Raw genomic sequence first — 27719 nt, forward strand, 5'->3', positions numbered from 1 at the left:
GATGTAATAAGGATGTAATGAGATGTGGACGTAATAAGAATGAAATGAGGATGTAATGAGGATGTAATGAGATGTAATGAGGATATAGAATAAGGATGTAATGAGATGTAATAAGGATGTAATAAGAATGAAATGAGGATGTAATGAGGATGTAATGAGATGTAATGAGGATATAGAATAAGGATGTAATGAGATGTAATAAGGATGTAATAAGGATGTAATGAGGATGTAATGAGGATGTAATAAGGATGCAATAAAGATGATTCAGTTCAGTGCATCAGCACTTAAAATAATCCAGCCTTGGATCAGAAGAAGAAAAATGGTTTAAGTAGTGAGTGCTTGGTCTCAGTTAACAGCAGGTAAACTTTATCACCCAGACTAATGAACGATGAGCTAATCTCCTCTGCTGGGAAAGAATTCTCCATCTCAACCTGAAGAGGGTTTACCTGGAAGGCCTCTGTGCCCGGCTGCTGCAGAAGCTTCACCGTCCTGCCTCCTGCTGTCTTCTGTCCCCGCCCGTCGTGCCAGGTCAGGTTCCCACCTGTCCGCCGGCCCAGCTGCTGCTTGAAGTCCTCGGGCAGAGCTCGGTACTCCACAGCTGGTCTGCAGAAGCTGAAACTGGATGCAGCTGGAAAGGTAGAAGCACAACAATCAGACCCTGCTGGTGGAGATAAAAAGACTGTGGAGCTCCTCCAGGCCTGAGAACAAGAGTCGGGCTTGGACTTGGTGTCATGATGAAACCTGCTCCATTAACACGCGCAGACCCTGCAGCCGGTATTCAGATCACCCAGGAGGTAGGCAGATGTCAGAGCTGTGAGACAACTTCTCATCATTACGAGGAGGCCTGCAGGCAGCGTCTGCACATCCAGTAATTACCAGAACTATAGTAAACACTCACTGAGCCTCGGGTCATTACACATTCATCACACACTGGAAGGGGAGGTTTCTTCTCAGTCTGAAACGACGTGCACAGCTGTGAAACTACGTGCACAGCTGTGTTTGTGACTCAACATGCATTTTGAATATCTGGAGATGACAAAGGAAATCTATGAAGACACGAGAAGAAAGCAGAGTTCTTGTCTTGAGTAGATGAAAAGTGATTTTTTTTTAGCATTGTGCCTCCCCTCTCTGTCACTCATGGCCTCCTGCTGAGAATCTGAGGCAAACTGGGTCCATGAAGGCACCTCAGCATCATCAGGAGGTCTTTGAACTGTTGCTCTGAAGCTCTCCCTCCCTCACAGAGCTGCTGCTAACGCTGACGTTCTGCTTTCACATAATTAAAGACATTTGTTGGGCCTTGTTTTCTTTTCATTTCTCTTGTTTTGGACAAAAAGCTCAGAAACTAAACTGCCAGTTTTGGACAGAGGGTGGTTTTATTAAAACCCTGCTGCAGCTGCTGATGGAAGTTGTGCTACAGCTGTGTGACCTGCATGCAGCACCCTGTGCATCCTGCAGGCTGCCCTGCAGCTTCTCACTCTAACCCAGTTTTTGATGCTGATGGAAGCTTTGACCTCATCACAGAGTCTGCACACAACAACAAGTCCACGCAGCGTGCCCTGAAAATGAGCTCGTTCAAGCACATACCGTCCACAGCCATGGTGTTCCGGAGCCGGGTGGGTCTAGTTTGAACAGCCTTCCATCAGCCCCGGAGCTCCTCGCTCACCTCCTGCCTCTCCGCTCCGTGTTCGCCAGTAAAGTTTCAGTCGGGTCCGCCGCTCCGCATCCTCCGGAGGGGGGGTGCTCAGACCCGGAACAGCTCGGGTCTGCCCCGGTTCGGCTGGAGCTGACACGGAGGACTGATCCCAGACCTGTGCTGTCGACTGGCTGCTTCAACTGACTCTCAGGCGGGCGCGAGCCTTTTTTTTTTTAATGCGTGTGCGCGTTTTGTTTCGTGAGAATCAGACGCGCTGCTTTTTCTCAAGAGGATGAGCTCAGAGAGCTCAAAGTGCAGCCCCGGGTCTGTAATTAGAGATGAAAGCATCCACCACAAGCAGAACCACTGACCCTGCTGCTGCCCTAGGGTCAAAACCACCCACGAGACCTGGCTTTAAAAGTGCAGCCCAAAGGCAGCAGGAGGCTTGTTGGACCCAACAGAACCACTAGAAGTGATTTAGAGAAAACACTGAAAGAAACAAACAAGCAGCAAAATTAAAATGTGACGAAGGTTCAGGGTAAAATGGACTCTACTTATACAGCATCTTTCTGTCTTAGCGAGATACTCAAAGCGCTTTACAACAATCTGTGCCTCATTTACCCATTCATACAGCTCTATACTAGATCTATACAAAGCTAATTGAACAATTCATTCTAAAGAGACTACTCAGAGCTTTTATCACATTCATGCACTGATGGGACACACATCAGAGGCAAGGAGGGGTTCAGTGTCTTGCCCAGGGACACTTCGGCATGTGACTGCTGTTGGATTCGAACCCCCAACTCTCACATTGGAGGACGACTGCTCTAACCACTCAACCACAGCTGCCCAGGGTCTAACAGAAGTCAGGTCTTCTGGATGTGTCCTTTGAAAAGGTTCTCTGGACAGGTCACTGGGATGGATTCTTCTAAGAATCAAAATTATTACAAGACGGGTCCTCTGGACAGACCTGTTGGATGAGTTCTCTGGACAGATCATCTGGATGGATTCTTCTAGAATCAAAGTTAAGTCAGGTCCTATATGGACCCTTCTTATGTAGTGGATCAGCCAGTTTGTTGTTGACATCCAGAACTTGTACGTTGTTCAGTGTCAGGAGGGCTGTGAACAGTCTTACATCGGGGAAACTAAACAGCCACTGGCCAAAAGGATGGTCCAGCACAGAAGATCAACATCATCAGGCCAGGACTCTGCGGTCTGCACTCATCTCCAGGCCAGCGGTCACTCTTTCAGGGATGAAGATGTTCACATCCTGGATAGAGAGGAACGATGGTTTGAGAGAGGAGTAAAGGAGGCCATCTTTGTGAAAAGAAACCGTCCATCATTAAACAGGGGTGGAGACCTCCAGGTTCAACTGTCCCCCTCTTACAATGCTGTGATTGCTAGTATCACTCAGCCCTCTGTGAACAGTAAACAGCCATCAGTGTGCTAATGATCCATTGTTAGGCTGATGGTCCTTCTTGATCATGTGATCAGCTGGTTCTGGCTGTCATCAACAATCCATGAGATCCTTGATCCATTATGAGAAGGTGCTATTTATAAGACTGAGTTTATTATAGCTCCTCAGACTCATGAAGTGTTTTGGATAAAAGACAAAACGTTTCAACAAGTTTTTTTTTTTTTTTTTTATCCGTCCAGAGGACCTGACTTAACTTTGTTGGTCAAAGGAAAAGTTTTCAAGACAGTGATGAGACCAGCTATGTTGTATGGTCTGGAGACAGAGACATGGACAAAAAGACAGGAGACAGAACTGGAAGTAGCTGAAATGAAGATGTTGAGGTTCTCCTCAGGAGGGACTAGGCTGGATAAAATTAGGAATGAGATCGTCAGAGGTACAGCACATGTTGAACAACTGGGAGATAAAGTTAGAGACCAGACTGAGATGGTTTGGAGTGGATGCAGTTAGAGCACCCTGTGGGGATGATGACAACTAATAACGGCCATTTGATGGACTGATAACATCCGAAGCCGCTCGTTAGAGAGGACATGGAGGTAGTTGGAGAGAGGACAGAGGATGCAGAGGACAGAGATGGAGGAGGATGACTCACTGTGATGACCCTGAAGAGGGAACAGCCAAAAGAAGAAGAAGAAAAACAACATTTCTTCTAAATTGTAGTGGAGCAGAAGTCAAATGTAGAAGAACTAGAAACTTAATTTTTCTCGTCACTCTAAAGATCTTTGATGACTGAAACACGCAGCAGGAAATATGAGCAATACGAAACAACGATGTATCCATACACAATAACATTATTTGCATATATTATTATTATTATTAAATTGTTATATTATTTAGTTTCTCTAGTCAAAAATCAAACATTAAGTAAATGCCAGACTTTTAAATGAATGTGGAGACAAAAGCACAATTTTGTAAAAGAAAACAAAAATTTGAATCTTGAGAAATTGTTGAAATACTCAAAGTTTAAGTATTTACAAAAACGTAATCAGAGGAAAAACCAAGTCTTTGCTAAGCTCTCATATATTTAGGGTTTGTTTTATGTTTATTATTGAATACAAATACAATTATTTCAGTGCAATGTCCTCTGAAGTTTACAGTCGTGCTTTCAAAGTAGTCATTGTTGGGTCAAGATAAAAGTAACAGGATACACTGGATACAGTCCAAACATACACCCTCCTACCCGCGAAGGTGTGAAATGTATTAAATAATGTAGAAAATAGTCTTTTTAGTTCAAATGTTCATTCATTCAACCTTTAGTTAGACAGGTTGATCCCACTGAGCCTCAGGGACTCATTTACAAGAGAGACCTGGTTTTAACAGAGTGATGACAACAGTGGACAACAACGACAACAATAGACAGCCATAAAGGATGCGTACAAACAGAAAAGAACAGGTGAAAATAAAATGGTATTAAAAAATGTAATAAAACCCCAGCTAGGCTGTAAGGCGATGTAGAAAACTAAGAACAAGAACATGTTTGCGTTGTTTTTCCCATGAGCTCAGCAGATGTTTGAAGCCACTTCTTTTAGCAAGATTTTCCAGGAAACAGGAGAACGTGAAGCTATAATCAGTCGAACAGAGTAAAACTACCTGACACGACTGAGCTAACCACTTTGTCACTTTCAAATAGGCCATTACAAACATAAAAAGTATGAAAACGTTTGCAATGCATCATGGGTATTGTAACGTGACAATCTCCTGCAGAGTTCACCGACACCGAGAACGGATCTAAAGCCGGGGCCCCTGCTGCTTTGAATTTTGCATCATGTGCTAAATATTTATTTGAAACTCATAAACACACGCACGCACGCACACACGCACTGCAGGGATCTTTTTTTTTTACTGCAGACTGTAAATTAATCTTGTGTTCTTTCAGTTTGAAGTGTTTAAGCCCCGCCCACTGGCTCAGATTTAATTGGTTGGGAGATACAGATGTTTCTGAGTGGTTGGGAGATACAGATGTTTCTGAGCACCAGACCCTTTTCAAACTGTAAGTACGGCCATGTTTGGCTGGTCAGAGCACAAAAACATGACAGGAAGACGTGATGCAACCGTTTCTCCAGGAGAGGGCACCAAAGAGCCCGAAACATTCAGGAGATACATGTCTGGCTCTGCTGAGCTGCTGCTCTTGACCTTTGTTTGAAAATTTAACTTAACACTTTTTAATGATCATTTTTAGTTAGAACCTAGAGGTCTGGCCCAGTCACTTAGTTTAATCAACCTGTATCAACAGGTTGTTGATACCAGAGGGGGCAACGTTCACAACAATGTTCTGGGGAACACAGTCATTTTGTTCTGATATTGTTTTCAGAGGGAAGATGACGTTAGTTTACCACTCGTGACAACAATCAGTCAGTTTTAGATGAATGATACAATGTCACCTGTCCAGGTGCACCCTGCCTCTCACCTCGTGACTGAATGAACTTACTGTTAATAAAATGAATTATTGACAATTACTAGTTTTTGTAATCACTTTATTTTTCAAATTTAAAACAAAAAAACAAATGTTTTTCAAGAACATAAAAAAACAACAAAACAATTAATTCATTTATTGGCAATTCTTTCAAGAACTGTGAAAAGGCTCTCCATTCTGTCCCTGTTTTCATTCGACCTCTCTGCTGCCTCATGTCTTCTCTGATCAATTCAAGAAATCCATCCTCTCTGTCCTGCTGCCTCTTTCTCCCGTTCCTCTCTTTGTTCCTCAGCCCTGTCTTCCTGGTCACCCACTGCTGTGTTTGGACCTGGAGTGTCCTCCATGATGGAGTAATTGGGACAGAAGGTGCAGTGGAAGACCTCTGTCCTAAAACCTCATCCATGAGGACAAACCAGGGCCAAGTTGCTGCAGCTTCCCACTAACTCCTCCCCCTGACCCGCCTGGATATTTGCAGTCCTGAAGAGAGGAAATAAGACATCACAGTTGGCAAAAAGAGCAACAAACTTTTAAAAAAAAACTTTACATGTATTAACCGCTGCACAAACAAATTATATTCTTCATTACACATGCACATACTTTGTATTTATTTTTTAGGTTATCCCATTTCTTTTTTGTCTGCAGAGGAGTTACTTCCCCTGCAGGCCCAACTTCTCCAAAATTATCCAAGTAACATCAACATAAAATGAGTGAAGAGGTGAAACATGGAAAATAATGTCTTAAACCCACATTGAAAAACTACAGTTTTCACAGCACAACACAAGAGGACGTATACTTCATTAAGATCGCAGGTTAAGTACAGTATGAGGGTTAATGAAACTACTCAGCAGCGTAAGAAGAATAAATGGATTCATTCTTGTACCGCCATGCCACAGCTGCAGAGTGTTAGTGAAAAGGTGGCTATTTATATTCTGAAGTTTAATAAAAGCTTCGGTCTGCTCCTTGCTCCCTAAAGAAAAAAAAGAAATAATTAACTTAGCGGCGATAGTACTATGGGACCCGCTGTACGAGCTGATCTCTGACAAAAAAATAATACAAAAAAATGTCTACGCAAATGACAAAAGCCTATCATCCACTTTAATTCATAATCGCTTTAGGCTTTTAAGTTTTTTATCCCACATTTTAACATACTTTTAAAAGTGTACCCCGTTGCTGCTTTGTCCTCCAGTATGTCCACCCAGAATTTTCTATATGCCCGCAATGCATCTTGGGATAGGGTGGGCCGCGAAGGATAAACCGGATCTTTCCTTCAAATCTGGGGAAAAGGAGACCGTATTTGTGGGCCGCATTGAAGTAGTCTTCGAATTGGGACAGCCCTTGGTGCGTCGCTGTGACGTCATCAACCTTCAAATCTGGCCTTCGAAAGATGCGGCCGCTGGATTGGGACACAGCTTTTGTCTTCTGCAAGGTTGTTGGGGACTTGAGGCTAACTACAACTGTTACTTCTTCTTTTGGCTGTTCCCTCTTCAGGGGACACCACAGAGATCCACCGTCCTCTATCTCATTCTGTCCTCTGCATCCTCTGTCCTCACTCCAACTACCTCCATGTCCTCTCTAACTGCAGTCATCTACCTCCTCTGTCTTTTTCCTGGCAGCTGAATTTCTAACACCGTTGATACATCTACCTTCCTTCTCAGCATCATGCTAGTCAGCTCTCTACCTTTGCATGTCACTGTCCCTACGTTTAGAGTTACCACCCTCAGTCCTACACTCTTGACCTTTGTCTTCTCCTCTTGTCACCTGACACGCTTCCCTCCTTGCGGTTTTTGACTAACCGCAGCACAATTTCCACAGAAACACCGTGTTTGTCAACCGTACCACTGGCGGTCGTTGTTAAGCCGAGCCTATATCCATCAACTGTGTTTTAGAATCAAAGTTCCCAGAAGCTACGTTGAAGTTTTCTAAATGTTTGGAGAAAGAATCTCTGCTCCTGATCTGTGCCATCTGTGTTGCACTGAGTTCTTTGTTTTTCTTCAAACAACGCTTGTTTCACACGCACGCTACAGTTTCACTGACCCACACATTTATTCCTGTTCATTTGGGTTTATTAGGCAGCTTAAAAACAAAATTAGTCTATTTTTGCCCAGCTGAGTGTTCTGCAAGTTTTTGAGTAATGACAAACCCTCCATGTGATGCAAACCCCACACAGAAAGTCCTGATCATGCTCAATAATTCAGGTAGAAAATCGAACCACACACACCCACACAGACCCACAAACCTTCCTGTGAGGTTTCACATTGCACCACCGTGCAGCCTATACCACCCTAATATTTAAAAAAAAAAAACTAGCGTTATAATAGTTTGAAAATGATTGTATTTTTAATGAAAAATTAAACATCAGCTTTCTTACAGAAATAAACATCATTGTCCGGTTTTTGTTGGAATCAGATTAAACTCTTTTAATTGAACTCTTCATAAACCGCTGTCCGTTTGTAACACCGTTAACGACTTCGTGCTTTTTCTGCTTCGTCAGCGTTCAACCTGTTGGAATGTGAAAAACAGTGAACATGTTCAGAGGAAACTCCTTTCAGTGAAAAGTGAGTTTGGTGGAAGTGTGTGCGTTGTGTCCAGATGTGTCCAGACTGCCACCCATCTGACAACAAACCCCCCCCCCCCCACACACACACACACACCTCACTCAGGTGTGAAGTGTGCTGTGGCCCCCGGCCCTCCATGAGGTTTGTTCAGGCCAACATTGATCTAATGGCTAATTTTTTTATCTTAATGTTTTTGAATAAAATCATTTTAATAAGAGCAAAAAAAGTGAACGCATCAATTATTTACCCCCAAACTATCCAAGAAGTAAAGCTAAACATTCTTAATGCTCTCATTTGAACAGGAAACACTGAAACAAACAATGCAGACACAACTTTAATGATTAATTTGTGATATTTTCACCACAAACAAAAGAAAAGAAGGGAGCCGTCCTCTGATCAGCACCTGATGATGAGTTGGATCAGATGTCGGACAGACCCAGAAGACTTGAACGTGAAGCCATGAAGAAATTGTATCAAAACTTATGAGTTACCCCGATACAGGAAACATTCTTGGTTTTCTTCAATGTTAGATAGATGCCTAATCTAGCTGATCAGTTATCTAATGGTACAATGTGAACTGTATAAATTGGCAGATAAGAGAAAAATCACAACTCGGAGCTACAGTAATGCTGCGAACACCACGAGTGACAACGACAGACACATGAAGTATTTACAGGTTGGCCCAGAATGTGGACCAGCGGTGTCAAACTCAAACAGACACAACAGGAACAGGAAGGACAAACAAGAAGTGCAGCGGGCCATCTGCTGCTCAGGCTCCGGTGCACGTCTGCACCTCCACGTGCACACACTCGGCCTCACCTGCTGTGAAGTCCTGACACGAGCATCGTGACGTGCAGGTGAGCCGAGGCGAACACAGTTGGAACTGTGCGATGCCTTTAAAGGAACAGGGTGGGGTCGCCCCCGTCCTGCAGAATAAAGCTGTGCTTGTCTGAGCTGGGCCCTGTGTGCTCTGCAGCGTTTCACAGGATACAATGAGAGCTTGTTTACAAGGCAAGAGGTCTGCACAGCTCATGAGAATATGGAAGAAACAAGAAGTCTACAGAGCTCAGAGAACATGGAAGAAACACACACACCATGTGGGTGTGGACTGATCGGGCTGTTTCCAAGTGAACGAGGTGTGATCTGAGATAAACAGGATGCAGGAAATGAGTTTAAAGCAGCTCAGCTCAGTGATCCTCCATGAAACTTTGTCTAAAACGTCGATTACCAAACGTCCTGCAAAACGTTTCTTGTCAATGTGACGCCTGCATGCACAGCGGTGGAATACGTGCCGTGATCTACTTTCTAAATCATGGTTCAGATCTTCTGAGGAGGAGTTCTGTGCAAATGTTATCAATAATATCTTACCTGCTGTAGATAGACAGTTCTGTTAATAATCTCAGTCTGAAGAAATAAAGTATAATTTTGATTGGTGGCTGTTTAGAGACTGGCTGAGGTCAATGCTCCTCTAACTCCTGCTTGAGAGGAGCGAGGCAAAAGGTGTGTGTGCTGGGTGAGTGGGGTTCTTCATGATGCAGGTGGCCCTCTTCCTGCATCTGGAGGTGTAGATGTCTGTGATGGTGGGGAGGCTGACTCCAACATCTTCTGTGCAGCCTTCACCACTCTCTGCAAAGCTTTTCTTTCTGCAGCTGTGCAGCCTCCATGCCACACGTTGATGCTGGAGCACAGGATGCTCTCCACTGCACACCTGTAGAAGGAGGTGAGGACTGAGCTTCCCAGACCAGCTCGTCTCAGCCGTCTGAGGAAGTAGAGTCTCTGATGAGCTTTCTTGATCAGGCTGGTGGTGTTGTTGCTCCAGCTGAGGTTGTTATTCATGTGCACACCCAAGTACTTGTAGCTGGAGACCACTTCCACCGCAGATCCTCTTATGTTCAGTGAGGGTAGGTGTGTTTGTTCCTTCTGAAGTCCACAATCATCTCCTTTGTCTTCTTCACATTGATGTGAAGGTTATGCTCCTTGCATCAACTCTCCAGGTGTTCCCCCTCCTGCCTGTAGCTGGACTCATCTTTGTTTGTGATGCATCCCACCACCGTATAATTGTCAAATCATTGTCTGCTGGCATGTTTTTATGTTTTTAATGTATCATGGATTTTATATTTGTTTTTTATTTTAAAGTTTTAAGGCATTTTTAACTTGTGTTGTTTTGTTTAGCCAGATGTCAATGTTAAATCTCCTTTTCATGAAATGTTTTGCACAATAAAGTTATATTGATTGATTTACCACTTTGAGCTTTATATTACGCGGTGACTCAGGCAAGAATATTCTGATGCACTGGATGGGCTACAGCTAGCTCTGGTGGTGTTATTTGTTTATACAAATATTCACATAATTCAGTGTAATTATTTGTTTAATATAAAACTGAGGGCAATGAAAAAGCTTATGGAAGAATGATCACACAAACTGTTTTAGGTCAGCAGCAGTCCACTTGGGTCCAGCTGATAGTTCATCCATCTGATCAAAATAAACTCTGGATCGAGGCTGTTCAGAAAGTTATCCACAACAGGTGAGATAATAACTGTTTATAACATTGCAACAGCACCCTACTTCAGAAAATCTGAACTGTCTCTTTAAGTCCATCCTAAACTCGACCCCGCTTTAAAATACTTTAAAAGACCAATTTAAATCTTTTAGTCTTCTTGTCAAACTGATTATGTTCCCGTCTCTACATTTGAATAAACTTTCATGCAATTCGATTCTGCTGTTATCAGGACTGTGAACTTTCTGGCAGCACCGACGAACGGTTGGGAATGATCTTGGAGAAGCTGTGAGCTCAACTTTCAGCGTAAACAATCAATTCGGCTCTTTGGAGTCACCATCAGAGAAATGTATTAGCAAGATTTTAAAAGCAGAAATGGCAATTTATGAGTTCTGCCTAACCCAAACTGTGGATCTGGGCCTGGCCTTGAAGGTGGACTATCTCAATTCCTCCTGGGATGTTAAGAAAAAAAAGACGCTCCGTCTGTCTCCTCCTCAAGGCCGTGGACATGTGACAGAACACGACCCGAGCTGGATGATAACAAACACCTCTTTTATGGACAATGGCTGAGGAGGGCTCTGGACTATGCTACAACCTTCCCTTAAAACTCAATGCCTTCACTGGCCTATATGTTTTATGTCTATTTATGTTGCTTTGCTGTGGTAGATTTTTTTGATGCCTCAAACTGTGCCCTGTCTAGGACACGGTGTGAGAGATCTTTTTTTTAATACCTTCTCTCCTCATGTTTTCTTCTTCTTTCCTCATCTAAGCCTAAAAGCATTCTGAAAAGGATAAGAGGCCGCGCTCTTAAAAAGCAGCAGCTACGTGCACTCCGCCCATCTTTCGAACAACTGTACGTACATGTTCTCGTTGTATCTCGGTGCAATGACAATTAGAGCATATTCTGATTCTGAATTAGTGTTTGATTTTTACTTAAGTTTAAAAACCCACTGTTCTTATGGAACCATTTCTAGCAGCACGTAGGTTCACTTCTGTTGTTTTACATGTGCTATGAAATAATTTGGTTTGATAATAGTAAAAATATAAGTACATGAAAACTTTATTTCTGATGAAACAAGAAAAAAATCAGACTATTCATTGTTGCACATTAAGTTTTAGCTCTTATGCATCATTATCTCAGCATGTTACGGTTACTGTGAGAGCTTAAGATGTTGTGAAATGATACTGTCTCCATCTTCTACTGTCTGTCTGTGGTCAGGTCCCTGAGGGACTGGTCCAGGAGAGAAACATGCAAACTCCACCCAGAAGGGTCCCCGGCCAGGATTTGATCCGGCAACCTTCCCGCTGAGAGGCAACAGCTCTACCCACTAAGCCAATGTGCTGCCAGTGGCAGCTAAAGTTAAATTAGTAAGTCAAGAAAGTGACAAGAAAAACTTCAATGAGTTCTGGAAATTGGATTAGAAGTTTGGACATTTTGTTGCTGTAAGAAATCTAAAATGAGTCGATCTCTGTCTGTCGAGTTCCGGTCGACTCCAGGTGTCAATAAAAAGAGATGAAGCAGAAAAGACAAAAATACAAGCTCAGCAGGCAGGGAGCTGAAAAACTAAATGACTAAAAACAAAAAGCTCTGAAAATACATGAAGTTCAAAAACATTAAGCTGGAGAAAAGCAAGATCAAAACCCACGACTCCCGTCATTTACTCCTCAGCGTAGGAGGACGAGACAAGAGTGTGGAGGTGCTGAGGCAGAAAAGGAGATGGAACAAGGAGCAGGTGTGAGGAGACGCAGAAAACAAGCCCGATCTGAAATAAAATAAAAAGACTGAGCTGAATGTAACAAAACCCGACACGAAAGTGTTAGCTGCAAAATCATGACAGAACAAAAAGAAAACTGATGAACACACAAATTATCAGAACTTTATTCCCCAAAACTTTGTTGAAAACAAAAACAAAACAACAAGGGAGCTTGATCAAATGTACTCAAGTATTCAAGAAAACAGTAATAACACTGAAAGCAAGACAGAAACAAGTCAAAATAAAATCAAGAACTCAAAGTGAGAAGTTATTTTAGTTTTTTGTTCCTTCTGTTTAATAGAAAAATGAACCGAGTGCATATTTTGTAAAAACTCAAGGAAGCTGGCAAAAAAAAACCACCCTTAAATATGTGCATTTGTGTTTATGCAATGTGGCCTGATTCATAAATAAATTCCTTTTTACTCATTATTAAACTGCACTGGAAGATATCATGAGAGTGAATGACCAGAGAATATGGACTGATGGAAAACAGGAAGGATCGTGTGAAGAGCAGTGAAGATCATGTCATGTAAATGGTAAATGGACTGTACAGCTCTTTATAACACAATCTGTGCCTCATTTACCCATTCATCCAGCACTCTACTAGATCTATACAAAGACTAATCAGTGCTTTATCACATTCATACACCGATGGGACACACATCGGAGGCAATGACGGGTTCAGTGTCTTGCCCAGGGACACTTCAGCATGTGACTGTTGGTGGAATTGAACCCTCAACTCTTGCACTGGAAGACAACTGCTTTAACCACTCAGCCACAGACGCCCTACACAACAGGGACCTGGAAACCTGGGGATAGAGGAGCAGGGTCAATTTCTGAGGAGAGGAGATGGTACATACATTAATGTTAGTTCCTTACAGGAAGGTGAGCAAGTAGGGGAGGAGCCCAGAGGATTTCCAGAGAGGATTGGTCCAGGCTGATGAGTGCAGAGGATGGTAAAATGGTAAATGGACTGTACTTATATAGTGCCTTTCTGTCTAGTCAAGATACTCAAAGTACTTTAGGATGAGAGGTGTAAGTAGGCGGCGAGTGGATGGACGGTGGCGGAGCAGCTGTAAGGGAGTCAGTGTAGGAGCCACTGGCAGGGACAGGCGTAACGGACTCAGGTTGGTTGGAGAGCAGTCCAGGCTCAAGAAGCAATCTCTGAAAGAACATGAGGAGAACACAAGGGTAAGTACTGTCTTGGTTATAATATTACAAGAAGGTTGGAGACACAAATACCGTTTGGCATGTAATGCTTCAGCAGGGAATGTAGCTCTTCGTTAGACTCTTATACCCAGGGCTTAATTTGTAAACCAAAAGTTGCTGGAATGCAAATAGCATTACGGCACCGGGGTCTGGGTGTTGGGGTTAGGGTCTCTGGGTGGTTAGGGTCTCTGGGTCCTCCCCCAGAGAATTTTGAATAAAGTAGGTGCCGTTTCCTGCATTCTGGTGTATTTTACAAATGTTTACTACAGTAAATTAACATGAAACAAAAGATGTAAGCTCATTATTAAATCTCTGACTACAACGCGTTCATAATGCAAAACCGCAGCAGCTCTGCAGGTAAGGAGCATTCACTTCAGGACAAATTGAGGTCACTGATTGGTCAGTTATTGGTCAGTTATTGACGTGCCTACTGGACTGATTGACAGGTGGCGTGAATCATGAAAAAAAAATCATAGATTTACTGGCTTGTTAGAGACTGTCATCATTTATTCCATATTTATTCAATATTTTGGTGAATAATTTCTTATCTTACTAGTTGTTTAGTATCCCACACCGCAGTCAGGTTTGTCTCCTCATCCTCCTTCCTGCTCCGCACCGTGGGACAACAAGCGCCGCTCTAAGATTTTGGACACACTTAGAAAAAAAAAAAACCTGTCTAATATTTAGTGCTTAGTCACTGGTTTAGAAAAGAGTTGCTCTCAATCCTCCTGCTCAGTTCAGAAAAGTGTCCTGGTCGCGCTGACATCACGTCAAACACTCTGCAGACAAAGAGCTGTATGAGCCGAGATCATCGTCTCTTTTATGCAGTTCAAGTAACTCCTGCAGTGATTCACACATCAGATTGTTCACAAAAGTGCAGGAACTTATGCGTAGTGCAAAATGTTTAAATATTTTTGTGTTTTTAATCAAATTGCCCATGACTTTGAACTTTTAGAGGCAGAGACTGTTTTAAGAGTATAAGTAGAAATGTGAAGCGACAACTCTAATGTGATAGGAAGCTCAAAATTAGCTTTTATGTAATTATTTTCAGTTTACATATCCAATATAGGTTTTATTCATTCAAGGCAGTCAATTTTGTTCATAAATTTATTATTATTAGGCCTGAGAGTTACTGGATCCAAGAAAACAGTTACCAGAACACACACTGTCAAAATAAGAGTTCCTGGAACTTGTTCCGACAGGATCCAGCTCAAATTAAGCCCTGCTCACACCCCTGGTGCTCGTTAATGAGATGATCTCCAGCTGCCGCTCATCGGTGCCATGTGGAACTCAGGAACCTGCAAAGAGCTGAAAACCCTAGAGCAGGACTATTCAGCCAAACTGCTCAGGGGGCCACAGTTACTGAAAGCCAAGAGCTCAGGGGCCAGACATCCAGCAGTTATTGTCAAGTAAGTTTGTTTTATGGTTTAAAATCTAGTTTTATTTAAAAATGAACCCACTGGTGGGCTGAACTGAGCTCACCCGTGGGCCTGATTTGGCCCCTGGGCCACCAGTTGAATAGCCCTCCCCAAGAGAATCAAATCCCTTCATCTCTTGAAAGACACAGTTTGGCTAGCTTAGAGAATAAACCAAAAATAAAACAGACCATTGAAACCATCTCAAGTTTTAAAGGGTTTTAGTTTTTTCAGATGAATAAAAACTGGACAGGAGCCAGACGCTGGAAGAAACTGAGAATCTAGAAGATTTTAAAAATCCACAAGGAGAAGTGATGAGGACCAGAGTAAAGAATCAAAAGGAGAAAAATAAATAAATATTGGATGAAAGAGATGAAAACTGAGACATGAGAAACCAAAGAGCCGATGGAGACGTCCTGTTTTTATTCACCGTTCACTCGAGCTTTAGCACCAAAACGTAGGAACGCTCCTACATTCCATTAAATAACACGTTTCAAGTTTTAACCATCTGTGATCTATAACGATATTTATTTAACAACATTTGACCTATTTTATCATGAAATGAGATCAAAGTCAGAAGAAAGTAACAGTGGGAGCTAAAAATATTTAGTTAATATTGTGTGAAGTTTCTTTGAAGCTTCTTTTATTTTCTTCAGGTCTATAAATATTTAAATGTGTGAGAAACAAAGTCACATGGCTTTGATTATAATGAAAATATGTTTTAAAAATTAATTTGAGTGGCTTTAAACAAACATAAATAAACTCTATTAAAATAAACTTCAAACACAAAACAGGCTTCGGTCCCTTTCACAGAAACAGAGCTGACATGTGGTAGTCACTGAAAGTCATCTGCAACACGGACTCTGAGCCCGGACTCATTACGTTTGTATTAAACTTTGACATGCGAGGCGTTGCTTCAAACAACGTTCCTTTCATCATATCTGTCATGTCTCTCCGATGATCTGTTTTTAAAAATTTTCCTTGTTTTCAGACGATCACTGTCTTTAAAATAAACAATGGAATAAATGTTGTTTTTCAGACTCACAGAATAATCAGTGGCAGAAGCTGTCAGGATTCTTGAGTTTACTGAGTCTCTAGGTTTGGTGTTATTCATTTATTTTGACTCGTGGAACTGCATTAATGGTTTCATGGATGTTTTAGGATGCGTTTGTTGTCCTCCGTCGCAGAGCAAAAAGAGGGAGTTGGAGATACCCCCCATCTGCCCATGAAGGTGGTGAAAACTTGAAAAATAAGAGAGGCACCAGCTTCCGTTCGGATGTGTGGCTGCATCTTGACATAAGAAAGCTCCTTTCAAAAATTGGATTGCCATGCTAAAATCCAAAATGGCCACCAGGTCCTGAATGTGTAAACCTTGTGAGCTTGTGAGAAATGTAATAGCCCTTTGTACCATTTCCATCATTCCCAGCATCCATCTCCAGCGCTACAAACCATAAGCTGCCAGTGCAGAACCATCATTCTGCAGGAAAGCTGAATAATGCAGAACCTGCGAAAAATTGTTTTGTAGTTTTTACATCTTTCCAAAGTAAGTGTTCTCAGGGGTTTGTCAGGTGAATAATATGGCTGTGGCATAATAAAGGTTCCTTTAGAAAACGGGGTTATAATTACCATAATTACTATCATAATTCATCTCAGTGTCACTCACGACCTGTGTAGTATATGTTAGTTGTGTGTAATATACAAATATCATTTGCATTTTAGCTTATACTGTATTACTACCTTGAAATATTTATTCATTCAAATTCATTCTGCTTGCACCGTTATATTCTACCATGTTGTTGTTTACTATCTCTCTTTAGGACATTGTAAATATTATAATTACTTTTTTCACTTTTTGGTACTCTATTTTTGTACCCTTATTGCATGTTTGTTTGTTCTTTTTTTTTTGTTGTTTTTGTTTTTAGCGAGTCAAATTGGTTCTTCTCATCCTGAGCATTTCATTGTACTGTTGTTAACCTTGCATAAGACAAATAAACACAACTTGAACTTGGGTTTCCAAGTCAAAATCCAAGATGGCTGCCACCATACTGTATTTCTAAATCAACCAGCCCAGTCATCTGAGGAAACTGTGCTGTATAGTTTTTATGCTGGTGTAGTTTCATCTAAAGATTGTGGTGGCCAAAGAGTAATATAAGGTGTCCAAGGCCACCACCGGTCACCCCCTGGCTCCACCACTGCACCTGGGGGTGGACAACATTTCTCCTTATGCTCGCCAGGAAACTCTGCTGCCTGACAGTATAAAAACACTTCCCTCTGTTCTCCACAGTGTAACCCCTGCCCACTTGGATATCTTGTATCAAAAACATTTAGGTTTACTTTCATTCTCTGTTCAGTTCCAGACCAGAAAAACACTCATGTTGAAAACAACAAACACTCACCGTTCAAACCCCTCAGCCACGAGGACATCAGCTGTTTTACAGCTGTCGACTCCTCTCGCTGCTCTCTTGTTCCTGCTCTCCACAGCAGCTCTTCTCTAGCTGTCATTTATAGTTTCAACATTATTCAGTCTTTAAATATTCAGAAATTAATTGGTTTATTCTGACACTGCTCCTTAATCTGACTGAAGTGATGTTCAAACAACGAGATTACATGTAAATAAGAGAAAAGCTTGCTTCATTGGAGTTAATATTTGTGCAAATAATATTCCATAATGTTTGAGACTTGTTCAGTAGTTGAAAAGTGGGTGTGACGTGGAGTCTGAGCGGCCTTCAGGCAGCTCTTTGTGAAGAACGAGGCGGTGATGTGAGCACAAGCAGCACAAAGACCGGTGTTGTGAATGAACGTGTGGGTCACTCCTCCATGGGTGTGTACAGCCACGGTCTTCAGCACGATTTGTTTGTGTTTGCTCCTGTTTCTTTGGAGGTTTGCTGTGAAGCTGGGCTCGAAACTGTGAGGGGGTGTGAAGTTAAAAAGAGCTTTCACAGACCTCCCCTCAGTCTTCACAAGAGCCCAACAATGTCCTCACAGCTAAACCAATCGATCAATGTGACTTCCAGTACAGATTTTATACAATATAACGTGACACCTTCTGCTGAACGACACTGAAACAACGTTTAAAACTCAAACTTTAACCAGTCTGACTCAAATGGTTGCTCAAAAAGGCCTTTAAACTCTACGAGGTTTATCTTTTCTCCATGAAAAAACAAGGATTTATCAGCGTCTGGACATTTAATGCATAAAATACCTGTTACAAAGGTTAAACCTCATGTAATTGTTGTTTTTAGTAAATTAGACCTACTCACTTTAACTCCTAAATGTTAACAGTTTACACGTTTCAAAGATGATGCAACTTGTTTCTGATTTAAATGGTTAAATCACACAGTAACATAATGCTATGCATTTAAATAAAGAGAACGTATATATTTTACTTGTTAGACTAAGTTTACATTGTTCCATTGACCCTGAGAACACTCAGTTGTGAAATATGTCAAAAGTACAGAATTATTTCCCACAGATTCAGCATTATTCCATCATCAGAAAAAGGAACGTTCTGCACTGACGGGGCTGGAGATGGAGTTAGAGAATGCTGTAAATGGGACAAAGGGTTATTACGCTGTTCTTAAAACAGAACCCGTCAGCAGGACATGCATCAAACTGAACCAGATTCATTAATGCTCCTGTCGAGCTACTTTTGTTTCCAGCTGTGGATTCAGAAACATTCATGAACACCACAAGTTTTCTGACAAGCCAAACAACAAACCGTTTCTTGTGAACCTACATTTTTCACTTTAACACAGGAGGCTGCTCTGTAGGGCCGGTTGTTTTGGTTTGTCGTGACGTCACCAGGGTTGGTGGAAGTTCAGACTAGCTGTGTGAAAAAAATGATATTTTCTATTAAACCCCACAGGTTTCAATGTGAGGGTTCTCCCCCGCACCCAGTGTCACTCTCATGTAACTTTGAGGAAACTGGGTGGGAGGAGATATGCAGATGGTGCCAGCTGGACCCTTCAGTGGATTTTGACGACCTTTAAGCTCACAGCGGACTCCTGTCAGTCGAACAGAGTCCACCTCTCAGTCACAGCCTGGCAGTCTGCTGACAGCACTGCCCTGAACAGCACACAAAACGTTTTTTAATGCATGTTTTGTAGAAAAGTATTTGTCTGAGTTTATAGTTTTTTATTTTATTTTTTAAATTAAGTGGCAGCTTAAAAAGTAAGTTTGATACAAACGTTCGTTCACCGCTCGCGCTAAAGGAATACTTTCTACAGTAAAAGAGCAATATTTTATTTTTAAACTGAAGACTACTTTTGCTTTTTTTAATTCCATGTGAATATCCAAGGATGGATTTGATCATTGCTCTGAGTTTGTTCCTGTCAACGGTTGAAGCCAAACACTACAGTCCATTCCATCAGTATCAAACTGGACTTGGTGCACAACCCGAGCAAAGAAAGCCCACCAGCAGGCACCAGTAAGTGTTGGTTCTCTGTTAGATTACTCTGCATCAGATAAAACGAATAGAAAAAAGGGATTTTTATTGTGAGCAGACTTCATTCTTTTGTTTTCACTCTTCTTCAGGAACCACTGTGCCTACGTCACAGAAAGGACAGTGTCCTTCACTGTGCAGGACGGGGCGGCTCCGTTTGTAAAAGCTGAGTACAACAAGTGTTCCTGGAGCAGCAAGTGTCCATCTCTTGTGTGAGCAGATAGCATATTTCATTATGAATGCCATGTCCCTCAGTCAGACATTTCGGATGTGTCTAATAACTGGATGTTCTCCGCAGGTATCGGTTGCTGTACAAACCAGTTTACAAAGTGGATCAGAAAACGGTCACAGAGCTGGAGTGGCGTTGTTGTCCTGGTTATTCTGGCTATGACTGTATGGAGCAGCGTCCAATGTACCAGCATCTCATGAGAATGATGCCACCATTCAAGGCTCCACCGATGAAAGGTCCACAGTTTGAGGGGCCGCAGCATCACGGTCCAATGTTTAAGGGTCCATCTGTTAATTCTCCTGTGAAAGCCAACCAGTGGAGGCAACCAAAGGGACCTACCAACAGTTTAAACTCTTACCCAGTGCCTCACTTTGGGCTACCAAGGTTCTTCTCATACCCCGAGACATCCTTTGAGAATTATCCAACTGAACCCGAGTCGGTGCCAGAGCACCAAGACCCACTTCTCCCAGTTATCAACCAAGAACATGAACATGAGCACAACCAGGACCCTGAGGAAATAATTCCAGAGGAGATCCTTGCTCCTCCTCCTCCAGAGGGGGAGAACACAGGTAGCTCTAACATCTTTAGTAGCCCTGATGAGTTGTTTTATTAAGTGGGCATAACCCACAATTTTGCCACCAAATGAACAATGAACTTTGAACAACCAATTCTTAACGTTTTAACCTTTAACTCTGCTGTTTTGTATCTATTGTATCTCACATTTAAAAACTTTGTTTATCTATCATCAGGCCAACTTCTCAATGGTGAAACACAAGAGAGGATATTCCGGATGGAAGAGGACATGCACCGTTTAAGTCAGGGTCTGGACACCCTGAGGGGAACTGTGACAGGACTGGAGGATAGCCTCAGAGCCTCACTAAGAGAGGATGCCAGCAGGATGCTATCAGCGCTTCTTTCTGCTGCTCCTGGTCCCATTACTGCTCCAGCTACAGCATCAAACCCATTTACTGTAGGGTTTGTTGAAATTCCTGGAGGAGACCCTGACACAGAGGGTTTAGATGGAAGTCATGTGTTTTCTGGCCTCACTGTGCTAAATGGAAGAGTGGAAGAGCTCAGGGCAGAGCTGCAAACCAAAACCAAAGAGCTGCAGGAGCTGAAAGCAACAGTGATGAGACATGATGGAGTACTGAAGAAAATTTCTAATGGAGCAGGAGTGGTGTCAGACTCCACTGCCCAAACTGGGGGAACTGCAGAGAAGCTGATGGATGCCAGACTGAGTGAAATCAGGGTAGAAATTCTGGATGGGCTGGAGAAGCGTGTGCAGAGTGCAGAGGAACGATGCAAGGAGAAAGCTGGAAATGAGCGCCATCAGTGCCAGAAAGAGCATCGACAGCAGCAGGAGCACATGAGAGACGCACTGGAAGAAAGCACGACAAAGCTGAGAAGCAAACTGGGATCCCTCCAGGCTCTGATCCATGGTTTACCAACCACAGAGGAGTGCTGTGGTCGAATGAGTGGACTGGAAGAAAGAGTTGAGCTTCTGGAGACGTCAGTGACGAACCTCAACCAGTCCCAGGGACACCTGAGAGTGCAGCTTGGTCGTCACAAGGACCACATAGATGGAATGCTGGAAGGACGTTTGAAATATGTCGAATCCAAGCTCAACCTGACCGGGAAGAATAAAAGTGATAAGTCTGAAAGGAGGAAAGGTATTTTAAATAGCATTGTGGGGGGGCAGGCCTTGGAGGCCAGAATGGAGGATAAACTAAGAGCCCTTGAGGACCGTTTCCTGTCAGCTTTGGAAGAGCTTGGTAATGCCACTGCCCCCACCCTGCTGGAGGGCCACGCCATTCCAGCATTAGAAACAGAGCTGGAGTCTCTCCGAGGGAGGCTGGAGCTGGACGTGGACCGAGTGCAACAACACGTCAGCAACCTCGAGCTTCTCTGCTCCTCTTCCTGCTCTTCGGCACAAGACTGTAACACTCAAGGGGACTCAGCTGGGCCTGGTGAAACCCAAACACTGGAACAGAAGGTGAAGGAGGTTCTGGACATGCAGAGTGATCATTTGAATAGTCTCAACATTACACTGCAGAACATCCTGAAGAACCTGACCCTCAGGGAGAAGCAGGTACAAGCAGTTGGACATTTTCCACTACAGGCAGAGCTAACTGTCCTGAAGTTCAGTGTTCGCTCAGTCAACCACACCCTGACTAACCTGCAGGACTCCATGGGAACAGTGGTGCATCAGGTGGGAGAAGCTAACAGCTCCTGGCATGAGAGAGAGGTCCGGCTGGCCCATCAAATAAAGGGCGTGGTCCAGCTGGTTGGACATCAGGCCTCCATGCTTGGGGCAGGTGAGCGCAAACTGACTCGACTTAAAGGTGAGCTGCAGGAGGTGAAGAGGCGGCTAACTGAGGAGGTCAGAGGATGCCGAAGTACGGCCCTGGGGGTCAAAAGAGAGGTAACTGAGGTTGGCGGGCGTGTGTCAAGTGTGGAAGATCAGTGTAAAGGCTTGAATTACTTGGCAGAAGACTTGGAGAGGGTCAGGGAGGAGCTGGAGAAACAATCAACCAACCTTCTCCTTCAAGTGAATGGCACTCTCTCCAGCCATGCTCAGCAGCTGTCTGAGCTGAAAGGAGGACTCAGGAACTGCACCTCGAAGGTAGAGCCGCCGCAGGGTTTAGACGTGAAGCCAGCAGTGACACGAGGCGACACATTCACGCTCAACTAATTCAGTTTGTGAGATCGGTTGAAATTCAGGGGTAAATATTTTCAACTGTCATCCCACGACAAATCTTATTGTTTGAAATGTAAAATCTAGAAGTTTTGCTTGTGCACTGATATGCAGTAAAAAAAAGGGCAGCTAACTTTGACTGCAACTGTAACACAACCTGGAAACTGAACAAAGGTGCTCCAACCAACAAGCAGCATTAAGGGTGACGTATGACTGTGAGAGGCTCATAACAAACACTAATTCTATGTTTTTATACAAATTTTCTTATGTCTAGACTAGAAAGATGGATTTTTTTATTACTTCAAGTTTTGAGCCTTGGTCTCAAACTGTACTTTTAAATAAAAACTTTGACTTTTAAGCTGTGGTCTGTGTGATTTGTTGGGAAGTTACTGCACCAGAATCCAATAAATGCATTTTGTTAAAAGTTCTTGTTTGTCTTGTTCAAACCTGTGTGAGTCAAAAGTTGTTTAAAACCTGAATAAATCATCACTTCTCTTCCATAAACCTCTTCAAGGAAGCAGAATGGAAACCTGTGACGTCAGACGAGGTGGGGAACCACAAGAGGTCAGTAGAGTGGAGTAAATACCTTCAACCAGAAATATGAGTGTAAATTATAATCTCCCTTCCAACAATAACATCAACGAGGAAGACTGTTCAGCACAAAATGACAGTTTGCATTACTGCCAAGGTGACAGGGGGAAAGAAATAACAGCACTTGTTGAGTTTTCTGAGCACAGTTTCTGTTGAACGTGATGATACAGGGGAAGGTGACCTTAATAATAATCTTGTCTGCAATTAGACATTAACCATTAAAATGGCACCTATGATGGGGATGATGTGTCAACACTTCATCCAGAGAGACATGAGGTGAATAAAAACCAAAGACGCTCAGGGTGAGAAGCAGGGCAGATGTAAACACCTCACTGGTGTTGCTCCTTCAGAGCTAAATATTCACTTCAGCAACAATGAAACTTTATTAAATGGCAGTGTGAGGAAAGAAAGGCAGAAGAAACTGTTCACACTTAAATCAGTGGTTTAAATATCTTCATATTTGTTCACATTTGTTATGATGCGTAACCATGGCAACAAGGCAGTTTCTACAACCAGGAGCAGCTGATTAACATCTCAAAAGCTCAAATAATATCTCAACTACAGCCCCAAATCTCAAATGAGTTGAAAAGGATGTTCTGTGGACGCATTCTCATCTACCTGCCAGCTGTGCTTGAGTGCCTGGCCACTGAGATCCTGGAACTAGCAGGAAACATGGCTCATGACAGTGGAAGGACAGGATCGTCCCTTGGCACCTACAGATGGATGTCCGCAGCAATAAGGAGCTCAGCAGGCTGCAGGGAGGAGTGGCCATCGCTCTGAGAGGAGTTCTCCCCGGCATTCGGGCGGTCCTACAGCCCGGGGGAACAGAGAGGCCAGCCGAGATTGGGTGGACGGCTCGGACGGCATCTGCAGCCAGTTTCTTAGGATCCACTGTGGGATGGACTTTTACAAGAGATCCTTCCTGTCTACAGCCATCAGCATCCATAACATCTCTTAATGAAATGAGGATAACAAGTTACAACAAATAATTTCCCTTTGGAATTAATAAAGTATTTTTGAATTTGAATTTGAATTTGAATATGGGATTCTGTGGAAGATTTATGAACAATTAATGTCTTACCTGTTATAGATATCTCGTTGAGCTACCTCTTTTTGAGAAATACAGTTTAATTCCGATCAAATGAATGAGCTATTGGCTTGTCTGAGCAAGTCCACTCCTGAAACGGACGGCTGCCATCTTTAAACACATTTAAACAAATACCGAGTAAGTATTCAGCACCATTCATGCTAATGCTATTTTATTAATCTTTACACCGTTGTCATAATTTTGCATTTAAGATCTTCTAATGAGGAGTTCTGTGAAAACAAATTAGCAATCAATAATTAACTGTATATAGCAGTTGTGCAAACATTCTAGAAACCTTTACAGCATCATCAAGTTTCCATTCCACGGTTATTTACTGTGCACTGTACTTCCGGTAAGATGGCGCCCGTGTACATGGCTTGCAATCCACCTCTGCTGATGGTGTTCGGATTATTTTTGTTTTTTGCATTTCACATCTGTGACATCAACTCTCTGCTGGTGTATGACAGACAACAACATTTGGATCTTCGTTTTTCTGTCACTGATTTCGCTTATTTAGACTATTATCAGCTTACCTCTAGGAACACCCCCCCCCCCACACCCCTGCTGGCGGACGTGCCAGTTTACCTTTGCTGGACTCCTCTCCTCCATGCCCGGAGATATCGCTTCAGACGCCGGGGAAAACGTGCTGGTCAGCTGGTGAAGCTTAAAGCTCTGCGCGCTGCGTCTTCCTCTCCAGCTGGTGGTCATGGTTTCCATTGCCAGCTTCCTGTGTGCCCGGACCAGGTAACCAACGGGAGTTGTCAGCCGGTGCACCGCTCGGACCGACCTGGAGGGGCTGTTATTGAAAATCTGCGGCCATTAGCGCACGCTCCCTCCCCGGCTGCTGGCTCCACTTTGGACAGTATCCGGATGTGTTTGGTCAACGCAAGATCTGTTACCAACAAAACTTTTATCCTCAGGGACTACTTTCAAGAGCACGGGTTAGACTTTTTCTGCATCACAGAGACTTGGATGTCTCCGGGTGAGTCCAGCGCCTTGATGGAATTATTGCCACAGAACTGTCTGTATTTTAAACTTTAAACCTCTCCACAGCACTGAAACTGCCCTGCTGAAAGTCTTTAATGACATCTTCAGATCCACAGATACTGGTGATTCTGTGCTGCTTGTCCTATTGGACCTCACAGCTGCCTTTGACACCATCGACCATGAGATCCTCATTGCTAGGTTGGAGCAGTGGGTGGGCATCACAGGATCAGCACTCAATTGGTTCAGATCTTACCTCGCTGACAGATCCTTTTGTGTCTCCATCAAGGATTTTAGTTCCTCAGAGGCAGAGCTTAAATCGGGGGTTCCGCAGGGGTCCATACTGGGTCCCCTCCTATTCTCTTTATACCTGCTGCCGCTTGGTGCTATTTTCCGGAAACACATCATGCCCTTCCACTTCTATGCCGATGACTGTCAAATTTACTTCCCCCTAAAACACAATGGCACATGCTCTATTCAACCTCTGCTCGACTGTCTGGCTGACATCAGGGACTGTATGGCTTTAAACTTCTTAAGTTTCAATGAAAAGAAGTCTGAAGTCATGTTGTTCCCTCCCAACGACATGATCACAAACCACTGCATCGACCTTTCTGCTCTAACCCTGTCAGAAAAACAAAGAGTCACTAATCTGGGCGTGATAATGGACCCTTCCCTGAAACTTAACATTCATGTAAACATGATCGTTAAATCATGTTTCTTCCAACTGAGGCGGCTGTCTAAACTGAAGCCCATATTGTCCAAAAATAACCTGGAGACAGTAATACATGCATTCATTACATCTAGGCTTGATTACTGCAATTCACTCCTGTTTGGTATCAGTCAAACCTCCATTGCACGACTACAACTGGTCCAGAATGCAGCAGCCTGATTTTTAACCAGTACAGGCAAAAGAGAGCACATTACACCAGTTTTGGCCTCCCTGCACTGGTTACCGGTTCACCTTCGAATCCAGTTCAAAATACTCCTGTATGTCTACAAATAACTGAACAGTGTCGCCCCCCCCATCTCTCTGATCTGCTACAACCGTATGTCCCTCCTTGTTCCCTGAGGTCAGCGGACCAATTGCTCCTCACAGTTCCAGGAACTCATCTTAAGCGCAGAGGTGACAGGGCCTTCTCTGTAGCAGGACCAAGACTTTGGAACGAGTTACCTCTGCTTGTCAGACAGGCCCCCTCCCTCTCGGTTTTCAAGTCCCATTTAAAAACCCACTACTATTCGGTGGCTTTCAACATCAGATGATCTGTATTTTGATCCTGTACACTCCACACTGGTTTGTCGTCATTATCTGCATCGTTTTTTTATGTCTATATTCTGATTTACCTCATTTTGTATTTTGCTTTGTGTGTTACCTGTTGTTCTGTCTGTACGGCACTTTGGTTGGCCTTGTAGCTGTTTTAAGTGCTTTATAAATAAAGTGGTATGGTATGGTATGGTACTGTTCTGTGGGTGTTTAAAGCACAAAGAAAGGCTGCAGCAGCTAGCTTTAGCACTTCTTGTTCCACCTGAATGTAACACTTCAGGCAGAAATATATTTCTGCCAAAACAACCATGTAACACAAAATTATTAAAAAGATAAATAAATAAACAAACATGTTTGCAGGTTTACTTGTGGTTCCTAGAGTTTTTAATTATAGAAACGGAGGCAGAGCTCCTCTCGCGTAGAACCAACTCCCAGTTTGTGTGTGTGAGGCTGATAATCGGTCTACTTTTAAGATTTGGTTTAAGACTTTCCTTTTGGATAAATCCTATAGATAGGGTTGGCTTGGGTTTCCTGAGGTGTCCTGTAGTTATGCTTCTTTAGGTTCAGGCCTTGCTTACATGTGTACAAACTCTGGAAATGTAAACTTTTTTTAAATTGTTGTGAGAAAAAACAATTAAGCTGTGCTGATTGAATCTGTTTGAATGACGAAGACATTTTATTACATTTTCAAACTAAGAAATTTAAAGAAGACTGAAGTCAGTCAGTGCAGGGCTTGTTTTTTTTATCCATCTGGATTTGGTTAGAGAGAACCCTTGGGTTTGTGTGCAGAGACTTAAACAAATAAATTGTAGAACTGAAGCTATTTACAGCCATTTATTCCTTTTATTTTTACTTTTCAGCCTCTCTGACTCGTGGATGGATGGATGGACACTTTACTGAGCCTTTGCATCAACAATACAGTAATAAAAATATTAATACTAGAACTAATAATATAATAATATAATATAATATTTGGCAGCACGACAGCTCAGTGGTTAGCACTGTTGCCTCACAGCAAGAAGGTCCTGGGTTCAATCCCCGGTTGGACCTGGGGTCTTTCTGGGTGGAGTTTTCATGTTCTTCTCGTGCATGTGTGGGTTTTCTCCAGGTACTCCAGTTTCCTCCCACAGACCAAAAACATGCATGTTAGACCGATTGGCAACTCTAAATTGTCTCTAAGTGTGAGTGAGAGAGTGAATGGTTGTTTGTCTCGTTTGTCTCTATGTGTCCCTGTGATGGACTGGAGACATGTCCAGGGTGTACCCCACCTCTGACACAGTGACTGTTGGACATGGCACCAGTGACGCCTACAACCCTAAAAGGAAAACGGATGGATGGATAGATTAAATGTATAAAAATACAGTGAACCAAGGTGAGGATACATTTAGTACACATTTCTGCTCATTACAGAGCTTGAAGGCAGCAAAGTCCTCCAGTAACTGATATAAACCATCCAGGGCATTGGGGGGGGGGGGGGGGGG

At 42.9% G+C, this 27719-nt stretch overlaps 2 protein-coding genes across 2 annotated transcripts in view; one reads left to right on the top strand and one right to left on the bottom strand.

Annotated features, from left to right (window-relative positions):
- samd10a (sterile alpha motif domain containing 10a) overlaps positions 1-1664 on the bottom strand; it is a 19277-nt gene extending 17613 nt beyond the window's left edge. The window contains exons 1-2 of the mRNA XM_037683934.1: positions 1585-1664; positions 447-628 (exon numbers count right to left, since the gene is read on the bottom strand). Coding sequence (XP_037539862.1) covers positions 447-628; positions 1585-1597 — 195 coding nt within the window. The 5' untranslated portion in view covers positions 1598-1664. The remainder of the gene's footprint in view (positions 1-446; positions 629-1584) is intronic.
- Positions 1665-19248: 17584 nt separating this feature from the next.
- On the top strand, positions 19249-22312 carry emilin3a (elastin microfibril interfacer 3a). Its single transcript, XM_037683935.1, has 4 exons — positions 19249-19376; positions 19484-19603; positions 19690-20189; positions 20370-22312. Exons 1-4 carry the CDS (start codon positions 19249-19251, stop codon positions 22310-22312), a joined length of 2691 nt encoding a protein of 896 aa, XP_037539863.1.
- Positions 22313-27719: the final 5407 nt, after the last annotated feature.

Source organism: Nematolebias whitei, chromosome 11, assembly GCF_014905685.2.
Source record: "Nematolebias whitei isolate Nwh7 chromosome 11, NemWhi1, whole genome shotgun sequence".
In the NCBI taxonomy this organism is placed as follows: Eukaryota; Metazoa; Chordata; class Actinopteri; order Cyprinodontiformes; family Rivulidae; genus Nematolebias; species Nematolebias whitei.

Bases quoted from the DNA above. Each gene is read 5' to 3' on its own strand.
- emilin3a (XM_037683935.1), top strand. From the start codon at position 19,249: ATGGATTTGATCATTGCTCTGAGTTTGTTCCTGTCAACGGTTGAAGCC. The intron at 19,377-19,483 runs GTAAGTGTTGGT...ACTCTTCTTCAG, and splicing joins AAGCCCACCAGCAGGCACCA to GAACCACTGTGCCTACGTCA. The intron at 20,190-20,369 runs GTAGCTCTAACA...ATCTATCATCAG, and splicing joins TCCAGAGGGGGAGAACACAG to GCCAACTTCTCAATGGTGAA.